This window comes from Drosophila melanogaster, chromosome 2L (assembly GCF_000001215.4).
Source record: "Drosophila melanogaster chromosome 2L".
NCBI classification, from domain to species: Eukaryota; Metazoa; Arthropoda; class Insecta; order Diptera; family Drosophilidae; genus Drosophila; species Drosophila melanogaster.
The window spans coordinates 3,536,634-3,563,219 of record NT_033779.5 but is presented as its reverse complement, the minus strand read 5'-3'; the positions used below and the strand labels follow the sequence as shown (position 1 = coordinate 3,563,219).

Here is a 26,586-nt window from a genome sequence, read left to right as displayed (position 1 = left end):
ATTTGTCAGCTCGACAAATAGCCGATGTACGTGAGCGAGCAAACCGTACGTGAACTGGGTGACAGAATTTTCAATCTTCTCAAAAATAAAGAAATGCGATTATGCAACCCAAACATTTGTCTAGGAATTTCATCGATTTGTTGTGACCACCAGGGATATATAAAATAAAAACAGAGAAATACGGCAGAGAAGCCCGATATCAATCTTGATCTTGATTTCAGTTCGGCGCCTCTTTGATGGAAGCGGCCAAACAAATTCCTTTCGAGCTTTGGCTACACGACACCATGCCGGTATCCGACCTCAATGTGCGCTGAATTGTGTAAACAAGCTGACTCCAAACATACTCGGCATCATCAATTTCCAGAGCAGATCAGCGCACTGAAGACTGGAGATCCCGGCAGATCGCAGTGGAGAGCGGCGTCGGGTCTTATTGGAAATTATCATAGCAGAGCATCTGAGTTATGCCCTATGCCGTCTCATCGTCGTCGTCTTTGCAGTTCGCAGTTGTCGTTGTCCTGCCGATAATCAGACGCGCTTGGTGGCTCCGATTCTGAGTCGCTACACTGAGAGAAAAATTACAAAATTGTATTAAGCGAAATGTCGACTAACCATCTGTAGATTGCTCAAGCTTAATACGGATAGAAAAGTCCTTTGCGTTCACAGAAACTAGCGCCCAACGTGGGGCCAAGTACATAATACTTTAAATGACTCATTAAAACCGCTTTAAATATTTGTTTGTATGGAAATTTGCTTCGGCTTAGATAGTTTTTTCTCTATGTGGACTCTCTCGCCTGATTCCCATTCTGACGACTCCTGGCTGGAGAGACTCCACATGCATCGCAGTTGGAATATTTCAAGCGAAATCTGGCCAATGCGGTATCGATTGACTTGGCGACTTGGTACCGATCTGGATCTCTTTTGCATTGGCCCGGGGTTTGGGCCTTTGGCTGCTTTTTAGCTGCTTTGGCTGCTGCGTTTGCGGCCTTTCAACAAATTGACTCGACGATAATTGAAACTGACATGTGACTAATCTGCACCGAAGACTGCTCAGCTCCGTCTGCTCCTTCAGCCCCAGAAGAAACTGGTTGGTTGTTTGGACGCTTGTCTTTTGGCCTTCTTTTTCCGATTTTTTTCGGTTTATTTTTTGCCCGTTGCCGGTTGACAATCGGGCACTGTACTTTGCGCCATAAATTTTCCAACTGTTTCTCACTCAAGTCCGGGGCCGGCTACTTTGTTGGACACAATTTTCGATTCGATTCGATTCGATTGCCTAACATGCGGGCTGGATATATATTTCCACACACACTCGACAGTGTGTGCATGTGGGTGGCGTGGCTCAGCGGCGCGTTATAGAAAATGTTACTTTTGATTATTATTTATGCGACATGATGAAGCGACGCCTCGCTCGCTTCCAGTCCCGTTTCCCATTTCCAGACGCGATCGATGGCCGAAGCGTGAAAACAACAATGATGTGGGAGGGTGGCGGCTAGGTAGATGGATGGATCGTTCGCTGAACGGAGAAAGTGTCACCCGATAGATCACCAAGTGACGGGGATGATGTAAGGCTCTTAACTTAGCTTCGTGATCAAGCTACATTTTGTTCTTTTGAGTATGTATTAATGGTGAAGCTAGACAGTCGTGTTAAAGTTGTATTCTTAAAGATTCTTTCTAAAGCAAACCCTTCTCTTATGTGGTTCCATTACTAGCTAAAGCCTCATATTCACAGACTCTTCTATCTATTCCCTTAATTAAACTGACTCATGCTAAATTTTCCGTTTGTCATCGTTACCCGCGATTTTGCCGTTCTGCAACTGTGGGTATATCCCCAGTTTTTGGGCAACACCCACCAAAGAAAGCTCTTATCTCCTCCCTATTTATGTGCCTTTCGGCCATGCCTCACTACAGTTTCATGGGAATCTATTGGCCTTTCGTCACTTGCCATTCGAGTGGAGTGGACCATAAAGCAATTTCGATAGCCAGCGAAATAATCATGCGAAAAGCACGAATCGTAATACAATTCCAGTAGTTTTTCCATATACATCTGTGTCATATAAAGCTTGTGCGCCTGCTGTCCGATAAAACATTTATGGGGGCCCATAGGTACTGAGAAATTTAGATTTTCTTAGATCTTGTCCGCCCGCGAAAACTCGGCGATAGCACTTATCACCTATCGACCAGTTTTCGACAGCACGTCACCTAACACTTGGCACACTTAACAAACCGAATTATTGACCGATAATGGTCACTTAGATAAATTATCGACAATTGCAAAAGAAATGATTGCTAGCTAGAAGAGGGGTCCAAAGATGAGATAAAGTTCGGTGGGGTGACTTCGAGTGGGGCAAGGGGAGCTGAGTTGGGGTAGGAATCCGAGATAGGGGTTTGGGGGATCGACACATTTCGGATATTGCTCAGGTTGATTCTTCAGAGAGTCAGCGTTAACTTTTATACATATATTTGATAGCATCGAGCTCCATAAATTTGGAGACAAATTTCCGAAATACTTGTGACAGCTTTTATTTAAGCGGAATACCCTCACAAAAAGGGAAGGACACTTTATGTCGTGGAGGATTTTGTGAACTGGTACGAAGGGGTTACAAAAATATTATATCTTTAAGAAGATACCCAACATTGCTACTGTAGAGATATGGAGCCTACCTATAGTTGTATCAAATTTAGTTGATGAAGTACTCAGTCTTCATGAAATTAAATTAACCATCAAATAAAACATTATTAGATCATTAAATATTCGACTTGCTCAGAGGTTTTCGAGCCCTCTGTCTCTCTTTTTTAAAATTGTTCTTTTTTTGGCAAAAGGAACGCCACCATAAAGATAAACTCTAACATGCTTTATACATCATTAAACATTCCTGCACAGTCGTCGCTCTTTTTATTGGCTGCTCTGGAGTCGCGGCCTTTCCTTCGCCCCAAACCCCTCCCACCACACACCTTAGCCGCCCACATACCCGCCACCCCCTCCGGACCCCATGGAGGATCCATTTTGGGGAGAGCTTGCGAGGTTGAGGTGGCTTTGGCGCAAGCTCTTTTTCAGGTGATTTATACATGACAGGGCGGGTTTGGGGCTTTGGGGGCTTCGGGCTCTCTGCCCCTTTTATTCCCCCTTTACTTATCGTTAAAGTGGCGTGCCAAAGCTACACGAGACCCGATAAATGTCACTGATATTTAATTAAGTCTGGTCGACCAGGAGTCCAGAACAGGCAGGTTGGAAGGGGGAGGTCACCTAAATGGTATAGCCGACTTGCATGCCAAAACCCATTAGGGTGGCTCAATTCAAATTTAAGTATTATGAGTAATTATTAAATAGCTTAAATAATATTCAATCATTAAATCCAAGTTATTCTGACCTATTTTAGTTATAAGCTTTTGAAATTTTTAATAGACCCCCATGAGCCACCCTAGCATACAAATACTTGTAAGGCTATTCCGCTCATCCAAATCAATCGTAAATGCTTGAATCCGAAACTGAAACAAAGCCAAAACTTTTAATTTTATTATGCCCAATAGCCCCACCGCCCGATTCGGTTTCACCCATTCCACATTCCAGCTCCAATGACTCAGATCAGCCGTAAAACCGACTAATTTATAAGCCAATATACCCAAAGGGCCAGGAATCGGAATCGTTGGAAAAAAGTATCTCAAGAATCTCCGCTACCGCTGCACGCGCCATAAATATGTGTTAAGTATGCCTTATATCGAAAACTTGTGTTCATAACAATTTAATTTTGCTTTTGTTTCCACCAGCCGAAGAACAACAATGACAAGAAAACGAGGCTACAAGAAATCGGGCAGCGGAACCAAAAAAACCGAAAAAAGGGGGAAAAGTAAAGATTGTCGCGTGTCCAAGACAAGACGACGACAGCACTGCCAAGTCGCCGATATTCCGAGCTGGAAGGGAAGTGGATCGCTGCGGATCGGGATCGAATCTCCAGCGACAACAAGACGACAGAGTCGTGCTAATGGGAATAGTATGTAAACGGATGTTTTAATGTCCAAAAAGTAAACTGCGAAAATACAGCAACAACTTAAAAATCGTTCGGTTTTCAGCTGGGCAAAAAATGCGAAATACAAAAAAAAACCCAACGTATCGATCGGCCGAAGTGAGTGAACATTATAAACACCTACGAGAATTCTTCGCTGGCTGATACACAAGTTTTCGAAGCCCCCAGAGTTGAAAACACGTACAAATTGCTTTAGGAAAGTGGTGACAAGCTCCTCGATCGCCAACATCAGCGAGTGAGCCAAAAAAAACTCAAAATGATATACAAAGTAATGAATGAATGAGTACTGAAAGTGGTGAAGGATCGTTCGGTAGATGGGCAAAGACTCATTGTTTACTAAACCAATCTATAAGACATGGAATGTTTGGTTTTATAGGGACACCAAAAACTACAAATGAAATATATATCAAATTGCCTTGCAAAATATGCTTACCTTATTTAATAAAGAGTATTCCGAGTCCTATATCCATTCAACAGGGGCAGCAAAATGTCGTCCTACAAATTAGCAAAAATTCCAAAAATGTTTGCCAGTCTGCAAGGAAACTCCTCCTTCGCATTTTAAGATCCTTTGAGTGTGTGGGTTTGATTCAATCATTTCATGGATGCTATCAACAATGCACTACTCTTCCCTTGCTTGTCCGGCTTTTTGGAATTAATAATGAGCTACAGTTTGTAATAGTCTGTCTAAAAGCTGATTTTGAGAAATCAACAGCGTATTTCATTTCAACCCTAATATTAAATAGTCAATACGGTTTTGTTGGTCTTAGTTTACTAAAGGTGACTTAAGTGTGTTTTTAATGGAACAATACACCCAAGAATTTCGCTGATAATATCGCTTGTGTAGGGCAGAAAGAGCGGGGATAAAATAAAGCTGAGCAAGGAACCTGGTCAAGCTCGATCGGACCAATCGACTTAAACTGGACAGGGAAGTGAGCCCAGCTCCCTCCATTTGCATCCGTCTCTTTCGTGTGGCGTACGCCCGTCTCTTTCGCTCCGTCTGGAGTCCGCGCCCATTCATGTCATCAAGCGTGGTAAAACATGCAACGTGCCATTAGCCTGGGCGATGGGGCACAGACACAACGCAGACCCGCCGAGGAGCTGAAGGAACCGAGGGAACCCAACCGAAAACCCAACTGAACGGCCGGCAAAATCGAATTCCTTGTTAGATGCATTCCGACAAGTTGTTTCCTGACACCTCGCCAGCAAAATACACTCATAAGCAGCCGGCAGTCTAGGTGTTGGCCGCGATTTTACGACTGCGTAAGGGGGACCAACCATCCAACCATCCAACCATCCAGCCATCCAGCGACCGAAGTATCCAGCAATCCAACGATCCAGCGATAGCTTGACAAGAGTTTATGAAACGAGCCACAGTCGTCGCCCGTTTTATATGGGCCGTAAGTTGACAGGCAACTGGCGATCCGGCAACTGGACACGGCTGCAGCTACAGTACTACTTCCCTAACGCAAACTATATATAGGTGTGAACATCCTTGAAGCATCACTCATGCTCCTCAATGCTGCGGTGTTTTAGAATGAGCTCTTAAAAATAATTTACAAAATAATAGAAATGATAGTTTGAATATTACGTAATTTCTATGATTAGCATTTTACTAATAAATCTTTATAGGCAGAATTATTACTGTAATCAAGAGATCAGTGGTTCGGCGGTTCTCCATAGGGTCCGGTTGGTGAATCACTATCCTCTGCACAGAGAGTTGCGGTTGCCCATCTAGTGAGGTTGAATTAATTATGAAACTTAAGCGCATTCGCTGCCGCTTGCAATTTGTTTTAATCGCACATAGCTAGGCGCATTTATAATCGATTAGGTTGCCAATAGTTGACCCCCCACCGGGCGAGGGGTGTGGTGAAATGTGTGTCAGTGTGGAATCGTTAAATTGTTTAGTTTTATGCTAATGCCATGGGTTTTATTCATTTAGTCATTCGTCTGGAGTCGTCGCCAGCTGATCGAATTTTAATTGCGGTCTTTTCCCGCTTATTAATCCCAAATCAAAACGCCATCCATAATCCCACCCGCTTGGCTACTGATTTAAGTTCGACTGGTTCTGCTTAATTAGCCATTGATTTGTTTGCTTCCCGACTTAAATATATAAATTCGTATCGGCCAGCATGACTAATAGGCCTAAATGGGTCGCATCAGCTGCCGGTTTCTTATCAGCCTGGGACCATCGGACTATATTATGTTATCTACGCTCATCGGTGGCATAACTCAAAATGGGGGAAAAGGAAAATTTATTTAAATTTAATAATATTGAAAACTTAGACTTCGCCTTATGAAGAAAGTTCCCACAGAGGTTTCTTCGCAATCAACCTTAACTTTGATCTAATTAATAATAGAGCAACCCAACGATATAACACTTGCCACCGCGTTAAGTAAATCCTATCCCAGATTTCGGGATCGGCGAGGGCGCATGATTTAAGTGGGAAGCCCGTCCAGACGCAGACACATTTAATCTCAATCATAACTTTGTTGTGAACACCGTGTGGCACTGAAGGCTCCCAAGTAAAATTCCCAGAAATCAATCAGACAGCGACTGGGGGCTTTCGGTAGCATAGCCAACGGTCCCCAGCTTCAAAATGAAACCCATGGGCAGTCAGTCATAAGTTGTGTCTGTTTTTATTCTGGACCTTTCTTATTTTGGGTTTGCGGGGCGCTGCCGCTCTGAATAAACGCATAAATCTGAAAGCCACAAATTGTAACATTGGCTGTAATAAATGCCGCGATCCGCCCACCATTTGCTCATGGGTTAAGGCAGAAGCAGCCACGCTAATCGAGAACGAGGGTTAAGTTAAGGGGAACTGCGGTGCGGGCAGTCGCCAGCGGACAGACATCTTGGAATTTTCGACAGTTTCTTAGCCCTGAGCCTTTGAAAATTCACACGGGCCTAAACACAAAATAAACAAAATGTTGTGCCCGCAACGGCAGCACCGCAACGGCAGTCAGGATCAGCCTCTCGGGCTTTCTGACCCTCGGTATCCCGAGCCCAAAGATCCCGAGCCATATTGTCTTAATGCGCCGTGCCCTGTTGCCGCCCCCTTCGTGTTGCCTGTGGACCGGTAACTCGCAGTCCGCAGTCCGCAGTCCGCAGCCCCCAACCCCTCAGCCGTAACCTCCAACCCCAGTGCACCAACGCCCAACCGTTGCCCCAATTAGTCCGATCTGCTTCTGATACGCGCGCCGAAAACGTCGAAATCTTCTCCTGACCCTGGGCCAATGGGTTCAGCCTAGAGATGGTAAGCAGCCATACAAAGGTTTCATTGGGGGTATATAAGAAATATATAACATTTATACTTTAGTCACAATAAAGCCATTACTATTCTACATAGTTGGATACCAATTTTACCTGAAACTTTACTTTTTCATGAATTTTCTTTTTTTAATAGTTCCAGATCCAGGTTGACCCCTCACGCGCCCATCTCCAATTTATCGGAAGACGAGCGCAGTCTTTCACTCTCTCTTCCCCCGCTACACATATTTCTCGACCTTTTGACAATTTAATAATAGGTCTTTGCTGAGTTGTACTCGCTGACCAAATGACGGACTACAATGTGGCCCGGTCCACATCCACGTCCACGGATTGTGGCCACTCCGATGTGTGTGCGCCCACCACATTTCGTAGAAATCCGTGGCGACCTCTGGTCCACCAGCCATATGCCCAAGCCCCTTTCATCTCGGAATCCTACCTACATATATGGCATGGTAGCTCCCTTTCGTTTTCGATGGGCGTTAAAATTGGGCTGATCACGTTCCTGCACGCCGTTCACTTAGGTAGCCGTTTATATCTGCGTGTAATCCGAGTTCCAAATCCCAATTCAAGCACTCAAAAAAATGACTGCTCACTTAGGTTATTGAATTTAAAAAGGCTAACACAAGATGTACCTTTATTAACTGATGGAAGTCAATAGTTAAGATCTTTGTCATCGACTAGGATTCACTTATTTCTCTCTGTGTATACTTCACAGATCTTGCTGCATCATCCAAAGCGTCGGCGTTAGACTTTCTCGGTTGTCTGTTTTTGGGCCTGGGTTAACCATGGGTTTTGCGAACTTTTGAGCCAATAGACAGGCCGACTGACTGAATGATTCCGTCTATGGCTTTTGATTTTGATAAACGCTGCTAAATTGTGGCAAATTAAATTATTAAACAACATTTTTTTCCGTTGCCTTTTTGGCGTCTGGGCTTGGTTTTGTTTTCGTTTTTGGCTCCATTTGATTTGGGGACGCTGCAAATTGTTGCAAATTATTTTTGGCCTTGTCTAAGTTTGGCTATATGGCTATATGGGACGTGATCGGATCTGTGGGCCGTTCGTACGGCCATTTGCAGTTAGTTGGATCGATTTAAGCCGCAATTTGAGCCACTCGAGGTGGCAATTTGAGGTCGAAAGGGAAGCCGAGCGGGGACCAACGTGCCATTAAATGAATAGTGGGGGAGGTTTACAGTAAATGCTCAAGTCAGTCAGTGAACTTGTTCTCAGGGTTCTTGGCGAATTCTTTAAAAACCTGGGAATCTTGGTTTGTTTTAAATCATTATATAGAATTTCATTAGCCCAATATTTGTTGGCTTTTAAGTGACTGAATCAAGTCATAAACTACTTGCCCAGCGAATTACTTCCGAACATGACACATGCAACTTTGGACATAATCACGATTACTTTCGCAATTACCTGTCTTCGGCTCACTTTCCCCGGCATTCTTATGAAATGCCATTGACTAATGATTCAGTTGACCATAAAACAAAAACCTTCGCAAACCAGTTCCGCGATGTATTAAGCGTTTCGGCCGCTTATCCGCACAAGATCCCCTCTTCTGGGTTAAGGCCTGACAAATTTGCTGACAAATTCAAGGCAGCAACAGCCGCAAAGCTGCCAGCCATCAATCAAACCATTAAAAAGAATGCACCGCAAAATGAGTCAAGTCAACGCCACCTACTAAAATCCGCTGGCTGACAAAAGAGGGTCCCCAAAAAACCGAAAAACAGACTCGGTTCGGAATTGGGGTGTTTACAGTGAAATAAAATGTGGGTCAATCTGCTGAAGTTCGGTTTTTAAATATAGATTGCAGCATAATCATTACGATCTTTGCTTGAATACTTACCGCACTTAATCAAATAAAATGACACTGAATTTTTCTCTCTGTAAGAAGGCATTCCCCCAAAAGAGACTGGCGAAATTATCAGCAAACATGTTGATTGTTATTGATCAGCGATGTTGATTAAAACGACGGGATCCCGGAGTCGCCTTTTAATTCTCGATTTCAGATGGGTTCGGGATCGGCATGGGACATCGGATATTTCTGGCCTGGGTGGCCGTCAAAGCGACACTATGTCGCCTGTCAAAATTCTTAATCAAATACGCGGCGGAATGTCATCATTATGCATAAGAGGGAGCCTCCATAGAGCCTCTGCATCGGCTCCTTCTTTCTGAAGACCGCCGCTTTGGCGAAGGCATTTACCATTACACGGTCGTCGCTTTTGGTGAGCTGCGGAGGGGCTTCTGCCACCTTTCCTAGGCCCCTTTGCCACTTGACAGACGGCCAACAACGTTTGCGCCACATTTACTTCACGCGTCGCCGTCCTCACAAGTCAAAAGGCTCTCCCTTTCGCCGTCTGTGACATTTTAATCGCATTTGCAGAAACTCAGTGAGCAATCTACCTTTGAGGGGGAAACGGGAAGAAATGAGCCCATAAAATAGTAGCACATTTAAATACACTAAACGCAGGGAGTCCACAAAGCTGCACTAAATAAAACTAGCCAGGCTTAGTTATATTAAGTTCAGAGGATTGTCTGTACCTAAAACTTAGATAAATAAAGTAATTTATGTGAATTGACTCTGAGCAGTTAAGCCTTTTTATTTTAACAATGCCCTATAAATGTTCACTTACCAGGTAACGTGATCTATTGATTCAGTCATGAAGAGTCTATGACCTACCCATTTCCATAGACATAATATCCTCTATGGAAACTGCAACTTCCAGTCTACGACTGTCATTAAAATAGAGGATCACGAAAACGCGCGACTCGCACACGCATTTTACGAGTCAGCGGCAATCCGCAAGATCTCAATCCCAATCGCCCCTCGGTTCTTTCTTCAGGCTCACCCAGGTGCATTTTTAGGCCCACTGTGACAAAGGGTACACTCAACAAAACTGCACCTATAAAAAAGATTTTCCATTTATGAAATAGGTTTTTGACATCCTTGTACCAATCTTCATTAGCAAGATAGGAACTAATTGTTGATGTTTTATAATGTGGTACAGCAAAGTTGCACCCTAAGTTTCAGACTGTAAGTTTTTCTCAGTGCACCCAGGGCCTCCTTCTGAAGCTGAGAAGCCCGATTCCAATTCCGATTCCGATTCCGATCCTGAGACTGAGACTGAGCCCGAGTCTGATGATAGCTTACTTAGTGACCGCGACTCCGTGTGTGTGTAATGTACGAAGCGGATTTCTGCAGGCCGCGTCGCCTTATTTAGGAGATCGTGATAAAAGTTGGAAGTCGCGTTGATTTATGTCAACGCATGGTCTCCGGCACTCCGGCCGCAAGAATCCTTCAGCTGGAGGAGTGGAGGAGCGAAGAATGCCAGGGTCTCATTGAATTTAAGTGCCAAATTAGGGTCAATATTGATGCACAATTGCCGGCTATTCAGTTCTCCTCCAGGGCTGTGCTCCACGGATCTTGGCATCTTGGGATCTTCGCATCCCTTAGATTGTCAACCGAACTGAAGTGAGCTGTCACGTTTGCGGTCTGCTTATGTCAGCTTCAGCTGCAACCGGCTGCAGTCGCTCAGATTTTGCGGCCCGTCTCGAATCGCCCGCCTTTAAGCCCTTTAAAATGTGTTGTTATGATCGGGCGGCGGCGATAAGTTTGCCTTCAGATGGCAATGAAGCTGCAGCCAAGTCACCAAGTCGCCAACTCGAAGTCAGAGCTGCAGTTGGAGCCGCAATCGCAATCTGGCAGCCTTGCCACAGACTCTAAAGTTACGCGGCATTGGGTTTTAGGTTCTGGCTTTCGATGCAAATCATTTTACGTGTTGGCGACATTAAGCGCGAAATGACCCCGTTATCCCACTTGTCATCATCACTTCATAAATTAATGCTAACCGAGGAGGTAGCCAGTAGACACCGGAGACGACCAGTCAGTGGGCTTTTGAATTATTTTCCAGAGCCAGGATGCCCAAAGGGGGCATGGCGAAAGCAGAAGTGCACAAAGAAAAATATTGGATCACTATAACTTTCTATCTGAATGAACTTATAATTAAACTGATAATATACAAGCTAAAGTTTCACATGTATTTTAAGTTTAAATATGTCGAATATTCCTTTGACCCACATCAAATTTGATGTGCAACTTTTTTGTTTGTTACCAAAGTTTTTGTTCTATTCCTTGGCTGTGAAGCTCGCCTCCTTTCGTAGCCCCTGCAATTGGCCTCAAATTTGTGCAGACAAATTGGTGCCTGGGTGCCTTGGACTTGGCCAAAACGAAACCGAGCCAACTGCAGATCCAGCTCCAACTGCAACTCCAACTCCAGTGAGACACTCGGTCTGGGACTGCGTCTTTTGGGCGTGTGTGCTCCGCTTTGCGATTACGATCACTTTTAGATCCAATATATCAGGGGCGCGCTGACGTCGTACATTGGACGACAATTGATATAAGTTGTGGTGAAAAGTTTAGTGGCATTCAACGATTGCTTTGCTAGATTAAAAGCGACAGGCAGCCAGTTGGAACTGCGACTGAAAATGGGGAATGGGAACGGGAATGGGAACGGGACTGGGAAGTGAACATGGATCGGGAGATTGGCTGGAGATCTGGTCCTGGCCCAGGACCGGGATCTGAAGCCTTGGCCGGCCACAAATCTTTTTAGGCTCCGCCACAATCACAATGCCAAGTAAGACAAACCAAGAAAAGCAACAAACAAAAAATGCGGAACAAAAATAAATAAATAAAGGGAAATAAGTTAAGGAGCAGGCAGACAAGTCAGCAGACAAATAGCCGCGACTTTTTGTACGTGCCGCTTTGGAATCCGTTCGGTTATATGTACATACATATATCTCGGTATATGCATATACTGCCTCTGAGGGTGTAGATTGTTCATATAGAGTGCCTTGCTCCCAGCACTTTATGGTAGTTGGGATCTTTTAATTGCAGATACAGCAGCCGCCACAGGAGCGGCCGCCCGTTAGCCGTAAAAAGCTGAATTATGCGATCCTACGTGACGACAATCCGCTGAAGCATTCCAATACGTCGCACTGATCCTATCGGTAGTACGTATGTATGTACGTATGTATTTGGCCAGACCCACTGTCACTTATTACGTGTAAATTAGGGGAACTCTCAGATCGAAGACTGGATTCCCTTTCACCTGTTTAGCGTATTATAATATATGTAGTTATATCAGTTGTATACACCTTCGGTTACACTCTATATGATAGAGTATATCAGTTGCTTATCAGCAAATGACATCTAATGAGTTAGACACAGTCGCTTAACGGGTCCCAAAGTCTGAATCCGAGTGCCGAAAGGTCTGAGCTGGAATCTGCTGCTGTGGTTGCTGTTCAGGTTGCCCAGATGTATCTGCTGCTGACTCGTCGCACCTTTGAGATTAGTTTGTGATCGGTTGGCGGAGACGGAGACGTTAACCTGTTGCCAAATATCTCGCGTGAGATTTATCCGCAGACTCGGATAGAAATTTGAGTGAGTCAGTGGGCTGAGAAAACCGTGTTTTTGGTAGCAACTCAGCGGCTATGAAGAGTGGTGAATCAGGCCATAAAAGAAATCTGCATTTGCACTTAAAAAAAACCAAGATTGTCACTAGTTAAGAGGCGGAAATGGTGATTGCACTACTGAAGAGATGAATCAGTTTTGGGCCTGGCCAAAAAGATGACCTAAATGGATGGCAATGCATTAGCTTATTTAATATAAGAATGAAAGTTGCCATCTTTCATTTTTAATACAATATATTGTACATATATATATATTTTAGTTGGGTGCAAGTGGGTGGGCAGTGGCTCGCCCCTGAGCATTTGCGATATGTCGGGTATCGGATGGGATCGGATCGACTTGGTTTAGTTCATATTTTGGCTGGGCGACGGGCCCAAGCCAATGTGCGGCCAACAAAGTCAGCGGGTGACGGCGCACACAGCGGGCCTCCTCCGTTTGGGCCTCCTTTTGGCCCGGATTTGACTCTGAATGTGACTCCGATACCACCACCGATACTGACTCCTTTGCGTTGCCATCCGAAGTCCAACTGCGTGGCCGTCGTCCTTTGGCCGGCGGAGGTGGAAACAGTTTAGGTTAATGCCATAAGCAGCAGCAGGAAGCGGCGGATGCAGCAGCCCGTCCAGCGGTTAGCTGGAAAACCACACGTGCCTCGGAAGGCGACCACATGCCGCTCCACAGCGGAGGTCAAAATAATAGAAGTGCCACCGAGAAATGCGAGACCAATCGTAAGTGCGCGTAAGTTGCGAAAAATCGCTGTTCGTTTGGCCCATAAAATCTGCGGATGTGTGGCGCAAATATTTGCAGCAGTTTCAATAGTCATCAAAAATTGAGGAACTCTTTAAATAAAAAACTATAAATTAGTTCAGTACCATACGTTTTGAGCAAAACCATTGCATCGAAGTGGAAGTTTTAGCCAGTTTTGTTGAGCCCCTGTGAGGCTCTACCTATTGTTATGGCCACTTTTATACCTGCCGAGATAACCACAGGCCGCATTCCGACCACAGGCCCTATATCTATATGTCTATATGTCCTGGCCCACACTCGCCACAGTAGCTGTTGCAGCATTCGTTTCGCATTTGGAAACGCTTTCATTATGTGCAACTCGCCGTGGGTTTGGTACACGTATGCATCCGTATCGGTGGTATCTGCTCTCTCCCTTTTCCGGGATCCTGCCGCGTAGGGCTAACATTTAAATTTGTGGAAAATCGAACCCGAAATCGGAGTGAGAGGACTCCTCGCAGGGCAAATGTTACGGCTTATCAAAACATAGTCAATATTTAATTAACACGAACGCAGCGGGCCGAAAGGAACTGGGAATTTCGAACTTGAGAAATGATTTATGATCGCATGTGAAATTATATGCCCCGCTCCCTTCACCCACGGTATTTACCAATTGTGCGAGCCGACAAAGGAGCAGTTGGTCTTAATAGTTTGCTTAATTGTCGGTAAATAGTTAACCTAAATGCTCGGCAAACGTACCGATGAATTGATTATCGCATCCCTCACAGGTACAGTGGGTTCTCGCAAAGGGGAGATACCAACCACACACCGGAGGTGAGAAGTTCCCTTAGCACACACCGCACCGTACACTCACGTGCTGCTGATAAGGGTTTGATCAAATGTACAGGAAGGCAGTTAATATAACTAAATTTGGATATATTTCATAAAGAAGTCCACTTAACAGTTGTAGGAAATTGGGGCGGGAAAAGGATAAAGGATACATTTTCATATCCTATTAGAACTATATCCTCATAACAGTAATATGCAAGTGTGATGTTGAAAAGATAAAAGATACTTAATTTGTCAAGTGTCAGATGTTCAAAAACATGGCAATTACGCTATAAACTATCAAAAGTACACAACAACATGGCAATTACACTGTAAGCTGTCAGCTAACTAATGTTATTTGTTGTTTAATAATTGCAATTAATTGACGCCATCACTTAACTACCTAACTGCATAGTTAAACAAATGTAATTGTCGTCTCTTTTCCCCCCATTTAAAACACATTCAATGTTGGATTTTGTGTTGAATTTTCTTTTAATAGTATAAATATGTTTATTTAATTACTTATTGCTTCGCCGTTTAACTCTAGGATCAATTACAAGTTGCGGTACACCGTTTTAGCTGATTTATTCGAGGCAAATAAAACAGAAATTTTCCAGGAAAAAGGATGCCATTCATTATTAGGTAATTCATTTCTATTATAAATAGCGGGAAAACATTTACAATCTTATTGCCGGGCACTTAAAAGAAGGAAACAAAAACAAAAAACAATTTTCTCATTATTTTTTGTTGATTTTGCGCAAAATTTTCGCTTTTCTTTTCATTCTATTTATTTAAAATTTAAACTTAAACAAAACAATCGCATATCGTAAATATTTATTTAATAATTGTTTTTATTATTATTATTATTAATTATTATTAATTTTATGTAATACATTTTCAACGTGTTTTTTCTTTCGATTTTAAAGTACAAATACTTATGACGTAAGTGTGTCGGTGTTTGTTTTTGATTTTTTGCATTTTAAATATTATTATTAAATTGTAATTAATTTTTATTATTCATAAAATAAGCGAGAGTGTGTGTGTATGTGTGTAAATCGGTAATATGTTTTAAGGCAAGATAATTGCAGCTGATAGTTGTCGCACGTTGCATGCTGCATTTTGCATCCGCGTCGCATGCTGTATGCTGCATGTTGCTGGTGTGCTGCTCTGTGTGTTGCTGTTGTTGCCCGCACTTTTAAAAGCCCAAGAAGCTGTGGCTTAATTGCACTTTCGCTGGCAGCACGTGCAACACATATGAGAAATCTAGCAGCAACATGTTGCTGTTGTGTTGCATGTGTTGTTGTTAGTTGTTTGCTGAGTTTTGCTGGGACTTCTGTTGATTTCTGCTGTTGCTGGTGTGTTGATATGGGTGGGATGCTTGTAGGATTGAATGGACTTCTTCTAGATGTTGCAACTCAAATTTCGGAAGTTATGCTAACACTTGCAGGTAGAGATGTTAAGTCTGCAGCTAAAAGCATAAAGCGGTGGATTTCTTCAGATTTGGCACCTTTAAGAGCTGCACTTTATATTATTCACTGCACTTGGGGATGTTGCACGTTCTCAGCTATTAGATGTTGCAAGTTGCAGGCTGCCTTAAGGTGCCGCCTTCATCACTTTCCGAAGCAGCCACGCCCACAAGTGTCCATGTGAAGATTTCTGGAAATATTATTGAAAATATGGAGGCTGCTGTTGCAATGTGCGTTGCAACTGTTGCAACCGTTGCCATTGCTGCAACTGCTGCTGTTGTGCTGCGCCTGCGCAACATCTGCATATGTGTGTTTGTCTGCTGTTGATGGGGGCGTGGCAAGTGCATTGTATAGACCAGATAACCGAATAGATTGAAAACCAACACCTGAACGTAGCATTCCGTTCACTATAATCGCTTGTCGTGGCTGTAGATTGCATCTAGTGGTTTAAGCAATGTTGCAGTTGCTGCTGTTGCAGGTATTTATATGTTTAGAGAGTGGTGCATGAAGAAGTAGGCGGGGTGTGTTGCAGTTGCCTCATCAGATCCCATTCATTCATTATATGTGTGTAAGATATAGCTGTGATATTGCGTGCTGTTGTTGGTGCTGCGGTGCTTAGATATCGGTTTTACTTTATATATTGCTCTGTGTGTGGTTTTATATATATTTATATATATGTTTATGTGGTATTTAAGCTTATCGCCAAACACACTGACTACATCTACAAATAGAAGAGAGAGAAACAAAGAAATAGAGAATAATTCGTGATGCAGCAAGTAAGTTACAATTATTCATGGAAATACTAGCCAAACATTTCACACTGTCAAAAATAAATATATATACTGTTTTTTTCGCGGGTGTGCTGATAATGTGTTTGAGCTTTTATCAATCAAATGAAGCTTTTCATTTGAGTATATCTATATTTTCTGATTGGTAGGAAATAATTTATCTACTGGGAGGTATAATATAAATATTTGTTGACTGCAAACTGTCGTATTAAAAGTAAATTACAGTTTACTTGAATAAAACATTTGCATAAACTACTGTGTATTGCAAATTCAATTCTAATATATTCCAGGGGGCTTTAACTTTCCCCAGTTATCTGTATTTATCAGTTAAACTCGTTAAATCTTGTAAGAAGCTTATCTCATAGGGGATTTTCTATGTGCAAATATAATATAATCTTTCAAAGTAAACTTTTCCTAGTTCTGGATTTTCCCTTTAAACCCCTTCTTGATTTCGTATAACCATCACCAATAAATATAACCGATTTCAAATAATTATATTTAGCTTAATCCATGCATTGTATTTCTTTACATATGTATATTTACACGCGGAAATTCATAATCATATTGGATCTAATCAGTTTGACCCATATTGGCTGATATGATGATCAGTGGTATCGAATTTTCATATAATCAATAAGGTATTTCACTGTATTTATAAGAATGTTCGAATGGGAAAATACCCATTAAAGTGATATTTAATGAATAAAAACAAGTTTTTGGCTACTCTGGGAAAAAAAACACATATATATACTCTTAGTAAGTAAACCATATTGTGAAAAGTTTTCTGTGCGCTGAAGATGGAATGTATGTATGTATGGATAGGAACTTAGGATCTGCATGGTTGCTGGTGGCTTACCTGTGCTGGCGCAGATTGTCCCGCTGCTTAAAGTACTTGCCGCACACCTCGCACGAATAGGTGATCTCAGGGGACTTGTGGGTGCGCTCGTGGATCATCAGGTTGTACGGCTTGGTGAATCGCCGCTGGCAGTACTTGCAAATGAACTCGCACTTCGGACGCATCTTGCGGCGGAAATCGGACCGGCAGTCATCGTTGTCGATTCGCATTACAGCAAACATTTTGACAGGCGGTATGTGTACTGGTGCCCGGCGTTTAAGGTTGAGTGCTTGAGTGGGGTGCTCGAAGTGTGACGATGTGGCGCTGCTCGGGGCTCTCCCGTCTGGGTGCTCCCGCTCTCGGCAAATGGGGATTCGTTCGTGGCTGACTCCCGCCTTTCCGGCCTCTCTAGCGCGCTCTTTGGCTCGGCAATGGGGCTTTTCCACTCAATGGGGTCTATTTTCTCGCCTCTAATCGCTATCTGTTCAGATAACACCGCGCTTAATTGCTGCCTTCTTGGCTGATTGGTCGGTGAAGAGCGGCAACGTCGCTTCCTCTACCACTTTCCCCTGTCCTGGCGGCTTTATCTTTTTGGCCCGTATATCGCTGTTCCGTGATTTCGCCTCTCCGCCCCCTTCTCGTTTGCCACGGGTGACCAGTAGGTGGTGTTGCGTTTCGGTGGGCGTTATTTATTTCTCCTCACCGCCGACGTTTAGGTTTGGCTTTTAGTTTATGGCGCACTTTAAGGCAGACACCTAAAACAGAGGGAGACGCAAGGTTTAAATGAAGTTAGCAACGCCTGCGACAACTTTTATGGGTCAATAAATTTCAAGCAGAATATATATATATATATATATATACATACATATTCATATGTAAATTTCCCTGTTTATATCTAAACAGTTGCGGTCACATTGATAGCAAAGCAATTTTGAGATCTTAATTTAATAATATTTTTAAAATACTTTATCTATACGATGTATACGTAATTTGGGAATTTCTAATGCTAAAGAGTAGCATACGAATTTTCGTAAGATTTCGTCAAGAAAAACCCAAGTTACTTTGGAACACAGATAACCTATTGAATTAAGCTACTGTTGGTAAACAATTCAACTAATTTATGGATAAACCGATGTGCCATTGTTTTGACCACAACTGCGTACATATTATATCCACAAATAAGTCAAGATCACGCAACATGAAATCGCCCATGACTCATTAAAGGCAACCGAATCCGCACCTCGGACGCGGTGTTGACATTTACAAATCACCCCAACGTCCAGACAACTGTTTTTCACAGTTGCTAACCTTCGGCGGGATTTAAAATGATTTGTCTTCAACGACACCAACGATTGTTCACCGTTGTCTCTGGGTGTACAAATGTATATACACTTAATATATACATTTTCTCTCAAAGCTTTGCGAAGTTCATTGACGGAAGAGCACTGTACCTACTTCCGCAAACACAGATATTCCATTAGTGGGGCAGGCAGTTAGTTGAGAGATTTCACAAGGCCGAAGAAATGATATTTGAACACCAACTTTCTTTACATCCTACTAAAAAGTTATGAAACGAACTCAAAGATACATTTCTGATAACCAAGATATGAAGGGATACCGTGAGCTTAAATGCTGAAACCTTAATAAAACCATTTGGAAAGGGATTCCTGGCAGACAAAAAAAGACGCCGCATACCAATTTTTAACGAAGTTATGACCATAAATACCGAAGTTCCCATGGTCGGTTTGCATTTCTAAATTAAGTGAGTCATCTTGCAGCCTTCGGCAATTCCCCCGCCGCGTTATGGCCAAGTACAGTTGCCAAATTCTTCCTGTTTTTGGCCACTTCATTAAGGTGGCGCTGTAACAAGTTTATTTTTAATTGGCGCCTTGCGTAGCCGATCGAAATTTATGCCCATCGATGCGTATTCCGTGCTGCCCTCCCGCCCGCGCGGTAGTTAACAACTGTTATTTTTTATGTAATTTTATTTTTGTCATTTCGGCGCCGCTGGATCTCTGACTTCTCTCCCAGGCCTTTTCTTTTCGGGATATATATTTCCCAGATTTACTGGCCTTTTTGTTTCGCCCGGCGTATTCGGGAATTTTTCTGCGCGAAACAAAAGCCAGCGCTGACTGGTAGCGACAAGCGTCTCGGCAAGACCCGATTTCGATATTTATTTATATGTTATGGTGCTTTCAGCTCGCAGCTGGAACACTTTTGGGACTGCGACTGCGACCGGGACTGGCAATGGGAATCGAGATTCGGATTCGGAATGGGATTGGGATTGGGCATCGGAATGGGAATGGGAATGGATGTGGAAACGGGTTCGCTTTGGTGATCGGCGGTCGGGGAGCTAACGTTGACAACAAAAGGCAAACGTCACAGCGGGTGCTGCACCGGCCGCAGACGGTACGTAGTTATTGTCATTATAACATTAATGCCCACTAAACATATTCAAATTATAACACTGAGCCGCGCTCAAGTCCTGCACTCAGAAAAAAAACGTCTTCTCGTACTAAAAAGTAAAAAGTAACCGCGTGGAACAATGCTGGAAGGTCATATGATCTATATTTTTAAGATGTTATTTTAAAGATAATAATGAAAGCAAGTAAATAATAATGAAAGCAACTTTCAAACACTTTGATACCCCGCTTTCGCCCAGTGGGTGAGGTGCACGGGTTCGGGCCTGGGTCGCTGATCGCATTGGTCATGTCTGGTGGGAGACTGGGACTCGGCTAAGATCGGCTCAAAGGCCTGGCCAAAAGAGACTCCTCCAATGTTAATTTGTGTACACAATGTGGCGTCACATTGGCATTTTAACGCCGTTAATCATGCGACACAGGGCGCCTGCATAAGGCCATCCATTCGATATGGATTCTTTGGGTCCGGGTCTCTCCGCCTCGATCGGTCTCGCATTTGGCCATGCTTTGCTTTGGATTTGGACTCGGACTCGCATTTGGACGTGGACTTGTATTAAGTTTGTCTCTGGGAGCGTGGGCCTAAGTGGAGCACCATTAGCCACGGGTTGCTCTCCGGGGTTAAGCACTCTATTTGGCCATTTGCTGGATGCGTCGAATGACGATGGAATTGTCTTCAGTCTGGGGATGGGGCAAAATGGGCGGGGGAGACCTTCGAGAACAGTGAAATTCGAGCTGACAATTGAGTGAGCCCATCAATTTGGAAGGTTAAGTTAGCTGGCCTGGGGCATTCCAATAATAAAGGTGTCCAATGGCACATGGTCTATCCATATTGGTAAAGTCAATCTCATTATATTAACTCAGCAAAACTGAAAGGTAAAGCATCTTCCTACAGTTATAATCCTAATCTTTTGATCAAGTTGGTATATCCTTTTAATCCGTTGAAAATCCAAGCAAAACAATCATCCGAATCCATCTAAAAACCTGTGCAAAGTCATGGCAAATCCAAACGGGCTTAACTTGGCACCTTCTCCGATCCGGGACTTTAAACGGTCTCCAACTGTTAGTATTTTGCAACTGGACATTACAATCCGCTTATGCGAAAAACGAACACCCACAGAGACGGAGGGAAAACTGCCCAAATATTGTATAATAAACTGTTGTCCAACTCAAAGATAATCCCATTAATCCGCACTGAAAATTATTAGTGTTGTGCACACACACATAGTTTCGGACAGGAAGGTTGAGATGTGAAGATCTGAAAATCTGGAGATCTCTGGGAGATCTTCAGCACAGCATGATCCTGACTCTGGACTTTGGGTTTCCGTGTGAAGGGCATGCGAAAGGCGTTAATGCTGCGTGAAATTAGATTTGCAGCGATGGGAAAGAGAAATAAAATGGCAAACTGCAAACAGAGAGTGAGATTATATATGGCCAGATCTCTGGTAAGAGAAGTAAGTGCGTCGGGGGCTTCCACGAAACTCGAGCCGCCTCGAGAGTTACAGTTTAACACCCCGAGATAAATGTGTAGCGGTATGGGCGATAACAGGCTCAAAACTGGGTCCAAAAAAAGGGCTCAAAGCAGTGACACACACGTCGCAGGACGTGGGATATGGTCGAAAGCGATTACCACACTTCTTTCACCTCGCACCGTGGTCATCCCTTTATTTTTTGTAGGAGGCGGACAGTGAGTTGGCAAGGTGCCATTAAAAATTACAACCGAAAAGTGAAAAGAAGAAACCGAAGCGAGAAAAAATGACAATAAAAGGACATAAGGCTCTGAAGACAAAGGCACCGAAGTCCATTTGATACGAATCTAATTGTGCTAATGGCGCAGAATTCCCGGGAAAAACACCCACACACACGAGATCCTGGCCTGACAACAGAACCAATAAGTCGGTGGAAACAATTAGGATGTGTGGCACTGCCACTTCAGTGCGAACAAAGGAATACCTTCGTAACCCCAAACACAAACACACCACAAGATACAAAGATACAATGCGGCAAGGTATGAGCGATCTTCCCTAGATCCATCGCAAATCGGATGGGAATTTCGTGGCCGAAGCAAGTCGATTTCGGACGCTTCTCACCTTCAGCCCGTAAGATATGACAGTTGCTCAAAAGTCGGCGCAGATTAGCTGCCAGCTGAGCCCATTTACCGTAATCGCTTAGCTAATTAGACTCTAATTGATGGAGCGCAGCGGGAGGTCCAGACGAGGTCAAAGATCAGACAGACGGGAAAGAAATGGTCGCGGGAAAGCAGTAAGAATTTCAGAGGTCACGAAACTCTTACAACAACTTTACTTCAGTATAACTATGTTAAACGAATTTCCCTATATTGTAAATGTTAGTCCTACTTCCAGAAAGTTCCCCTAGAATATGGGTTCTGATTTCTGCGATTTCGCACCAGATTCATTGGAATTTTCGCACAAGTGCCAAATCTCAGGTATTTCAAAGTACCTGACTTTGACGCAACTTTTTGAACATCTGTTGTTAGCTTGAGCCGTACTCATTGGTATTTCATAATCCAATGAAAAAAGCACAACTCCATGACTCATAGGCAAATAACTTGTACCAAAACGGCTGATGATGATATGCCAAACATTCTTGGCGATGATTTGCCGTGTTTTGTGCGTCCGCGATCAACCTTCGACAAACTAGGCTTTTTGTTCTTAATGCTGACTCATTAAACTTCTCAGCTTCTATTCTTTCAATCTGAAAAAATGCCGACGGCTTTAAGAGTTTTCAATTCCTAGACAATTTCAATGGAAAACGACTGAAACCTTTAAAAATAGAACAGGTTGAAAGTTTAGGATACAATAAAAACTTATATTTGTTCTGAAGAGAGCTCAAATGTTTTTTTAGACCAACTTTAATAGAAAATAATATTAAATAGTTTTCTTTTCGAAAATTAATGAGCATTTTTTTATGAGATACAAATTATTTCTTCTTCATTCATTTCGGAAATTAATAACACATTTGTACTATACAATGAGAGATCAATAAACTCGGTTGTATTTCAAGTAGATCACCCATTTTGGGGAATTCGTGTCAAGAAGTGCGGGTAAAAACTTTTTACAGTCCAATAGGGAAATATTCGGACTTGGCGTCCGCCATTTTGGCAAATGGCGACACTTTCTCACGCACACAGAGGCCGAAAAGCTCCGTTGGCCACACGCATGCCATATTAGACGCATCGCCCCTCTCCCTCTGGCACACTAAAGAGCCGAAGTGAGAGGCCCGGGCAGAAAGAGAGGCCGATACACGCACCCGTGTTACGTGTGGGGTTTACTTCTTCTTTTCTTTGCTCAGTTTTCAGTTGTCCAATGAAAGCGGCGTAAAACTGGTAGCGAAACAAGTGTGGAAGGGGGAAGAACGACGAACAGAAGAACACGAAGAACGCCATTGAAGAGAGGAGCTGAAGAAAGACTTACCCAATGGGATGCACTGGAGTTACGCGTTCTTCGGACTCGAGTAGAGGCTAACCGATTTCTATAGCTGAGTTTTGTGCGATTTTCGTATGTCCGCTGAATGGATAGATCGATTTGTATCTCTTTTGAAGGTACTCGCGAAGGAAATGTTACTGATGTTGTTACTGATACTGTTACTGATGAGAGGGAACTATATACGCACGCTCGAGCGGCACAAAGTTGAATGAATGAATGCTACTAATAACTGAAAGAAATAGTAGTCGCCTCTGCCGCCGTCCTCTGTCGGCGTCGCTGCCGGCGTCGCTGCTGGCAAGTTGAGGAAGCGAGATCATCGCTCTGTCCCTGTCTGTTACTCAATTCGGTGGCACTGTGTGAGTGTGTGTAAGTGTGTGTGAGTCATCCGAAGAGAAACGAAGCAAAACGAAGACCGGTAGCCGAAGCTACTGCTCATGCGCAGCGCTCGCTAGCCATCCCTTTCGCTCGCCCTAAGTTCTTATGCGTAAGTACAGAAGCTGGCAAACGGAAGCCACAAAATGGCGTCTCTTCTAACGGAAGCCAAGCGTAAAAGTCACAAAATGGCGTCACTTACCTATTGCGAAAGCACGAAATTCCGTTTGCTATTTGGCAAGACACAAATTGTATGCAATTTCTGTTTGGTAGCACTGTGTTGGGTAATATTATTAATAAAATATATTTCACTTCCGAACGCTTCTGTGCGCGAGAGTCAACTGCAAAGTTACGATCGAAAACTTCAGCTTGATGGGTTGAACTTTTTCTGTTTTCCTTTTTTTGGTTACCCTCTTTTTTACAGCCCTCTCTCGGTTGGCTGTCCCTTTCCCACGCACTGTTTGGGTCGCGGAGAACGAGTTTTGAGTGTTTCAGCTGATTGGTCGGAGGAAAATGAGCTAAAGAGCGAACTGAGAAAACTGGAGAGTGAGCGAGCGAGAGAAGGCTACCTGAGTTGAGTGGTTTCGAAGGCGTTACCTGAGTTGACTGTTAATTAAGCTTAAGTAAGCCAACATTTCAATTAAGTTTAGGCGACTAATGAGTGAAAGGTGTGCTGGATAATGCGGGCTGTAATAAGCTTGCGATTTCTTTGGATTTCCTCGGACTTCTTCTCTGTCTTTCTAGCTGCTGTTTGGCTAAAAAGGTAACTTTCTTTCACTTATACCTGTGTATATTTTTATAGATGTGGGCGTGGCTTTGGGCGGCGCTCTGTCTGTCCCACTCTTTCGCGCCGTCTCGCTCGCTCACCCCCTTTTTAACTGCTTCTTAACCCGTTTTGCGAGCGAGCGAGAGGCCAAATATAAAAACCAGTGGCAGAGCAGAGCAACCGTATTACGCAGTGCTCAATTTTTAGTGTATTTATCTTCTTTTTTTGTGGAGCTCCATTTTGTTTTCAGGGCCTGAGAAACTTTTTTCTCGCATTTCCTTTGGCTTTGCCGCCTCCGCCTTTGTTGTCGCTCTTCTGCTTGTGTGGCCTCTTTAGACCCGAAAAAATAATACTACAAAAACACCATATTGATGGTCTGTTTATCTTTTGTGCCTCACCATATCTGTTTATCTTTTACGATTTCTCAATGAAATCTGAAAAACTGTGTCGTTCATTCAGCAAGAAACTTCATTAACTTAACACCCAGTGTTTTTAATTAGGTGCGCCAGAAAAGGATTGTTTTTAATTAAGTTTTCGCCTGTCCATAAAGCTTAACAAATTATTTTCGACTGCTTTTGGGCATTTTTAAGTGCAATCCGTTGGCAACTCCACTTTGATGGCTTCATCTCTGTCCGCCTCGCTTTTGTTTCACTCCATCTGTGTCCATCTGTCTTATTGTTTTTCGGATCAAATTTGCATATTTTAAATGGCCAATCAGCAAACTCGAAAAGGAGACGTATCGACAATTGTGAGGAGCTTCCTTTTGAAGGAGAAACTAATTATGAACCCTCCAAAGAAGAGTCTGAAAAATGACTTGGCTTACTTGGCAATTTTGAAGACTTTGTTTTCAGAGGCGAGGAATGTGATGCAATATTTCACTCGATGTTGAAAGGTTGTTTGGTTCACAAAGATTATTGTATTTATTATCATAAACAAACAATAATTTGACCTTCACATCCATATGTAGTCATTTTTTTTTGGATTTTCCGCATCCTTTACTCATCTATCATCTTCAAATAATCTGTCACTTAAAAAGCCCCTAAATTTTTGACAAATACCTCGCAACTTTCTCAATCTAACAACAAATAAAGTTAGGGCCAGCATAAATTCCAACGACCCAAAACTTGTGCGCCAGACAGTGCACACAAAAGTATTAAATTTCATTAATTGCCAATATTAAAAAGGCAAACAAAATCGAACAGTAAAAAAAATGAAGATTGGTGAAAAATTAAAAATTCATACGGCAGCGATGCGGTCACATAAATTTCGGAGGAGGCAACAAAGACTACAGCTAAGAAAAGGCAGATGCAAAAAATTATAATAAATATATACGCGAAGATACACGGATGAATCTGTGGAAGCAGGCAAATGTCGAAGACGTGGGCGTTGAATGGGATCCGTCGGGGTTTTTTCGGATTCAGTTTTTATACTTTTTGGTTAATAATAATGAAACTGGACCGCAGCCACCGCAGCAAGGCGTTGTCAACAGTTGGCGACGATGATGCCGATGAAGCTGATGATGCTGATGATGTCGCTGGTGCTGATGATTCCGGTGATGACGAGGCCCCGACTTGCCTCCATCTTAAGCTCTTCATTTCTTCATTTGGCACACGGTAGTTGGCTGGGCTGTCATTTAGCTCCAAGACTCTGGTTCTCTTCCAAGGTGTGCGAGTGCTAAGAAACTGGGTGTATCATCTCACTGAGGGAAAGGCAATATAGCTTACAAGATTTTATGTTAATATGAACAATAACTAAGTGTAGTTTGACAAGAACTTTTTTCTTTTAAGGGCAACTAGGCTTTCCTCGTGGCGAAAGGAAATGAAGTGCACTTTGTAACGATTTTCTTCGAGTGTATCCGCTCCCCACCAAAGTCGTGACTTGATTTATTTTTTTGGCCCAGACTGGTGTGTTTTCACATAAATCTGAATTATGGTCCGCTGGCTCGTAAAGTCGCTGGGTGATGTGTCTATTTTAACAGTTAGTCGGGGGGCGGAAACCGAACGTCGAACGATCTATCAATGAATCCGCAGCTGAATGAAGTGGTGGCCCCAAACAAAACTTGATCGGATCCTCATTTGATATGCAGCTTCGATCTTCAGTTTGTATGCTAATTCTCGTGTCGTTCGGTTTTCGGTTTCAGATCGCGTCCATTGTTCATTTTTGGCTGTTTGCCGAGCGGTGTTTTATTTAATTT

The 26,586-nt window shown here is 43.1% G+C and overlaps 1 protein-coding gene and 2 long non-coding RNA genes across 5 annotated transcripts; all 3 read right to left on the bottom strand.

Moving 5' to 3' along the window:
• Positions 1 to 101: 101 nt before the first annotated feature.
• On the bottom strand, positions 102 to 1,182 carry lncRNA:CR44309 (long non-coding RNA:CR44309). Its single transcript, NR_124053.1, has 2 exons — positions 610 to 1,182; positions 102 to 563 (listed from the first exon to the last, which is right to left on the bottom strand). It is a non-coding gene; the product is annotated as a long non-coding RNA:CR44309 (long non-coding RNA).
• Positions 1,183 to 14,796: 13,614 nt separating this feature from the next.
• drm (drumstick) lies at positions 14,797 to 23,973 on the bottom strand. 3 transcript variants are annotated; one of them, NM_080527.3, is made up of 3 exons: positions 23,829 to 23,973; positions 17,413 to 18,146; positions 14,797 to 16,489 (listed from the first exon to the last, which is right to left on the bottom strand). In NM_080527.3, the coding sequence occupies exons 2-3, from the start codon at positions 17,631 to 17,633 to the stop codon at positions 16,465 to 16,467; spliced, it is 246 nt and encodes an 81-aa protein (NP_536788.2). In that variant the 5' UTR covers positions 17,634 to 18,146; positions 23,829 to 23,973; the 3' UTR covers positions 14,797 to 16,464. The 3 variants fall into 3 exon arrangements, with proteins under 3 accessions (NP_536788.2, NP_722921.1, NP_001285590.1); NM_164545.2 differs by lacking the exon at positions 23,829 to 23,973 and adding an exon at positions 23,243 to 23,487 and having other exon boundaries at positions 15,139 to 16,489; NM_001298661.1 differs by lacking the exon at positions 23,829 to 23,973 and adding an exon at positions 23,243 to 23,487 and having other exon boundaries at positions 15,139 to 15,958.
• Positions 23,974 to 24,886: 913 nt separating this feature from the next.
• Positions 24,887 to 25,376, bottom strand: lncRNA:CR44308 (long non-coding RNA:CR44308). The gene is made up of 2 exons (NR_124052.1): positions 25,216 to 25,376; positions 24,887 to 25,152 (listed from the first exon to the last, which is right to left on the bottom strand). It is a non-coding gene; the product is annotated as a long non-coding RNA:CR44308 (long non-coding RNA).
• Between the last annotated feature and the right edge of the window lie 1,210 nt (positions 25,377 to 26,586).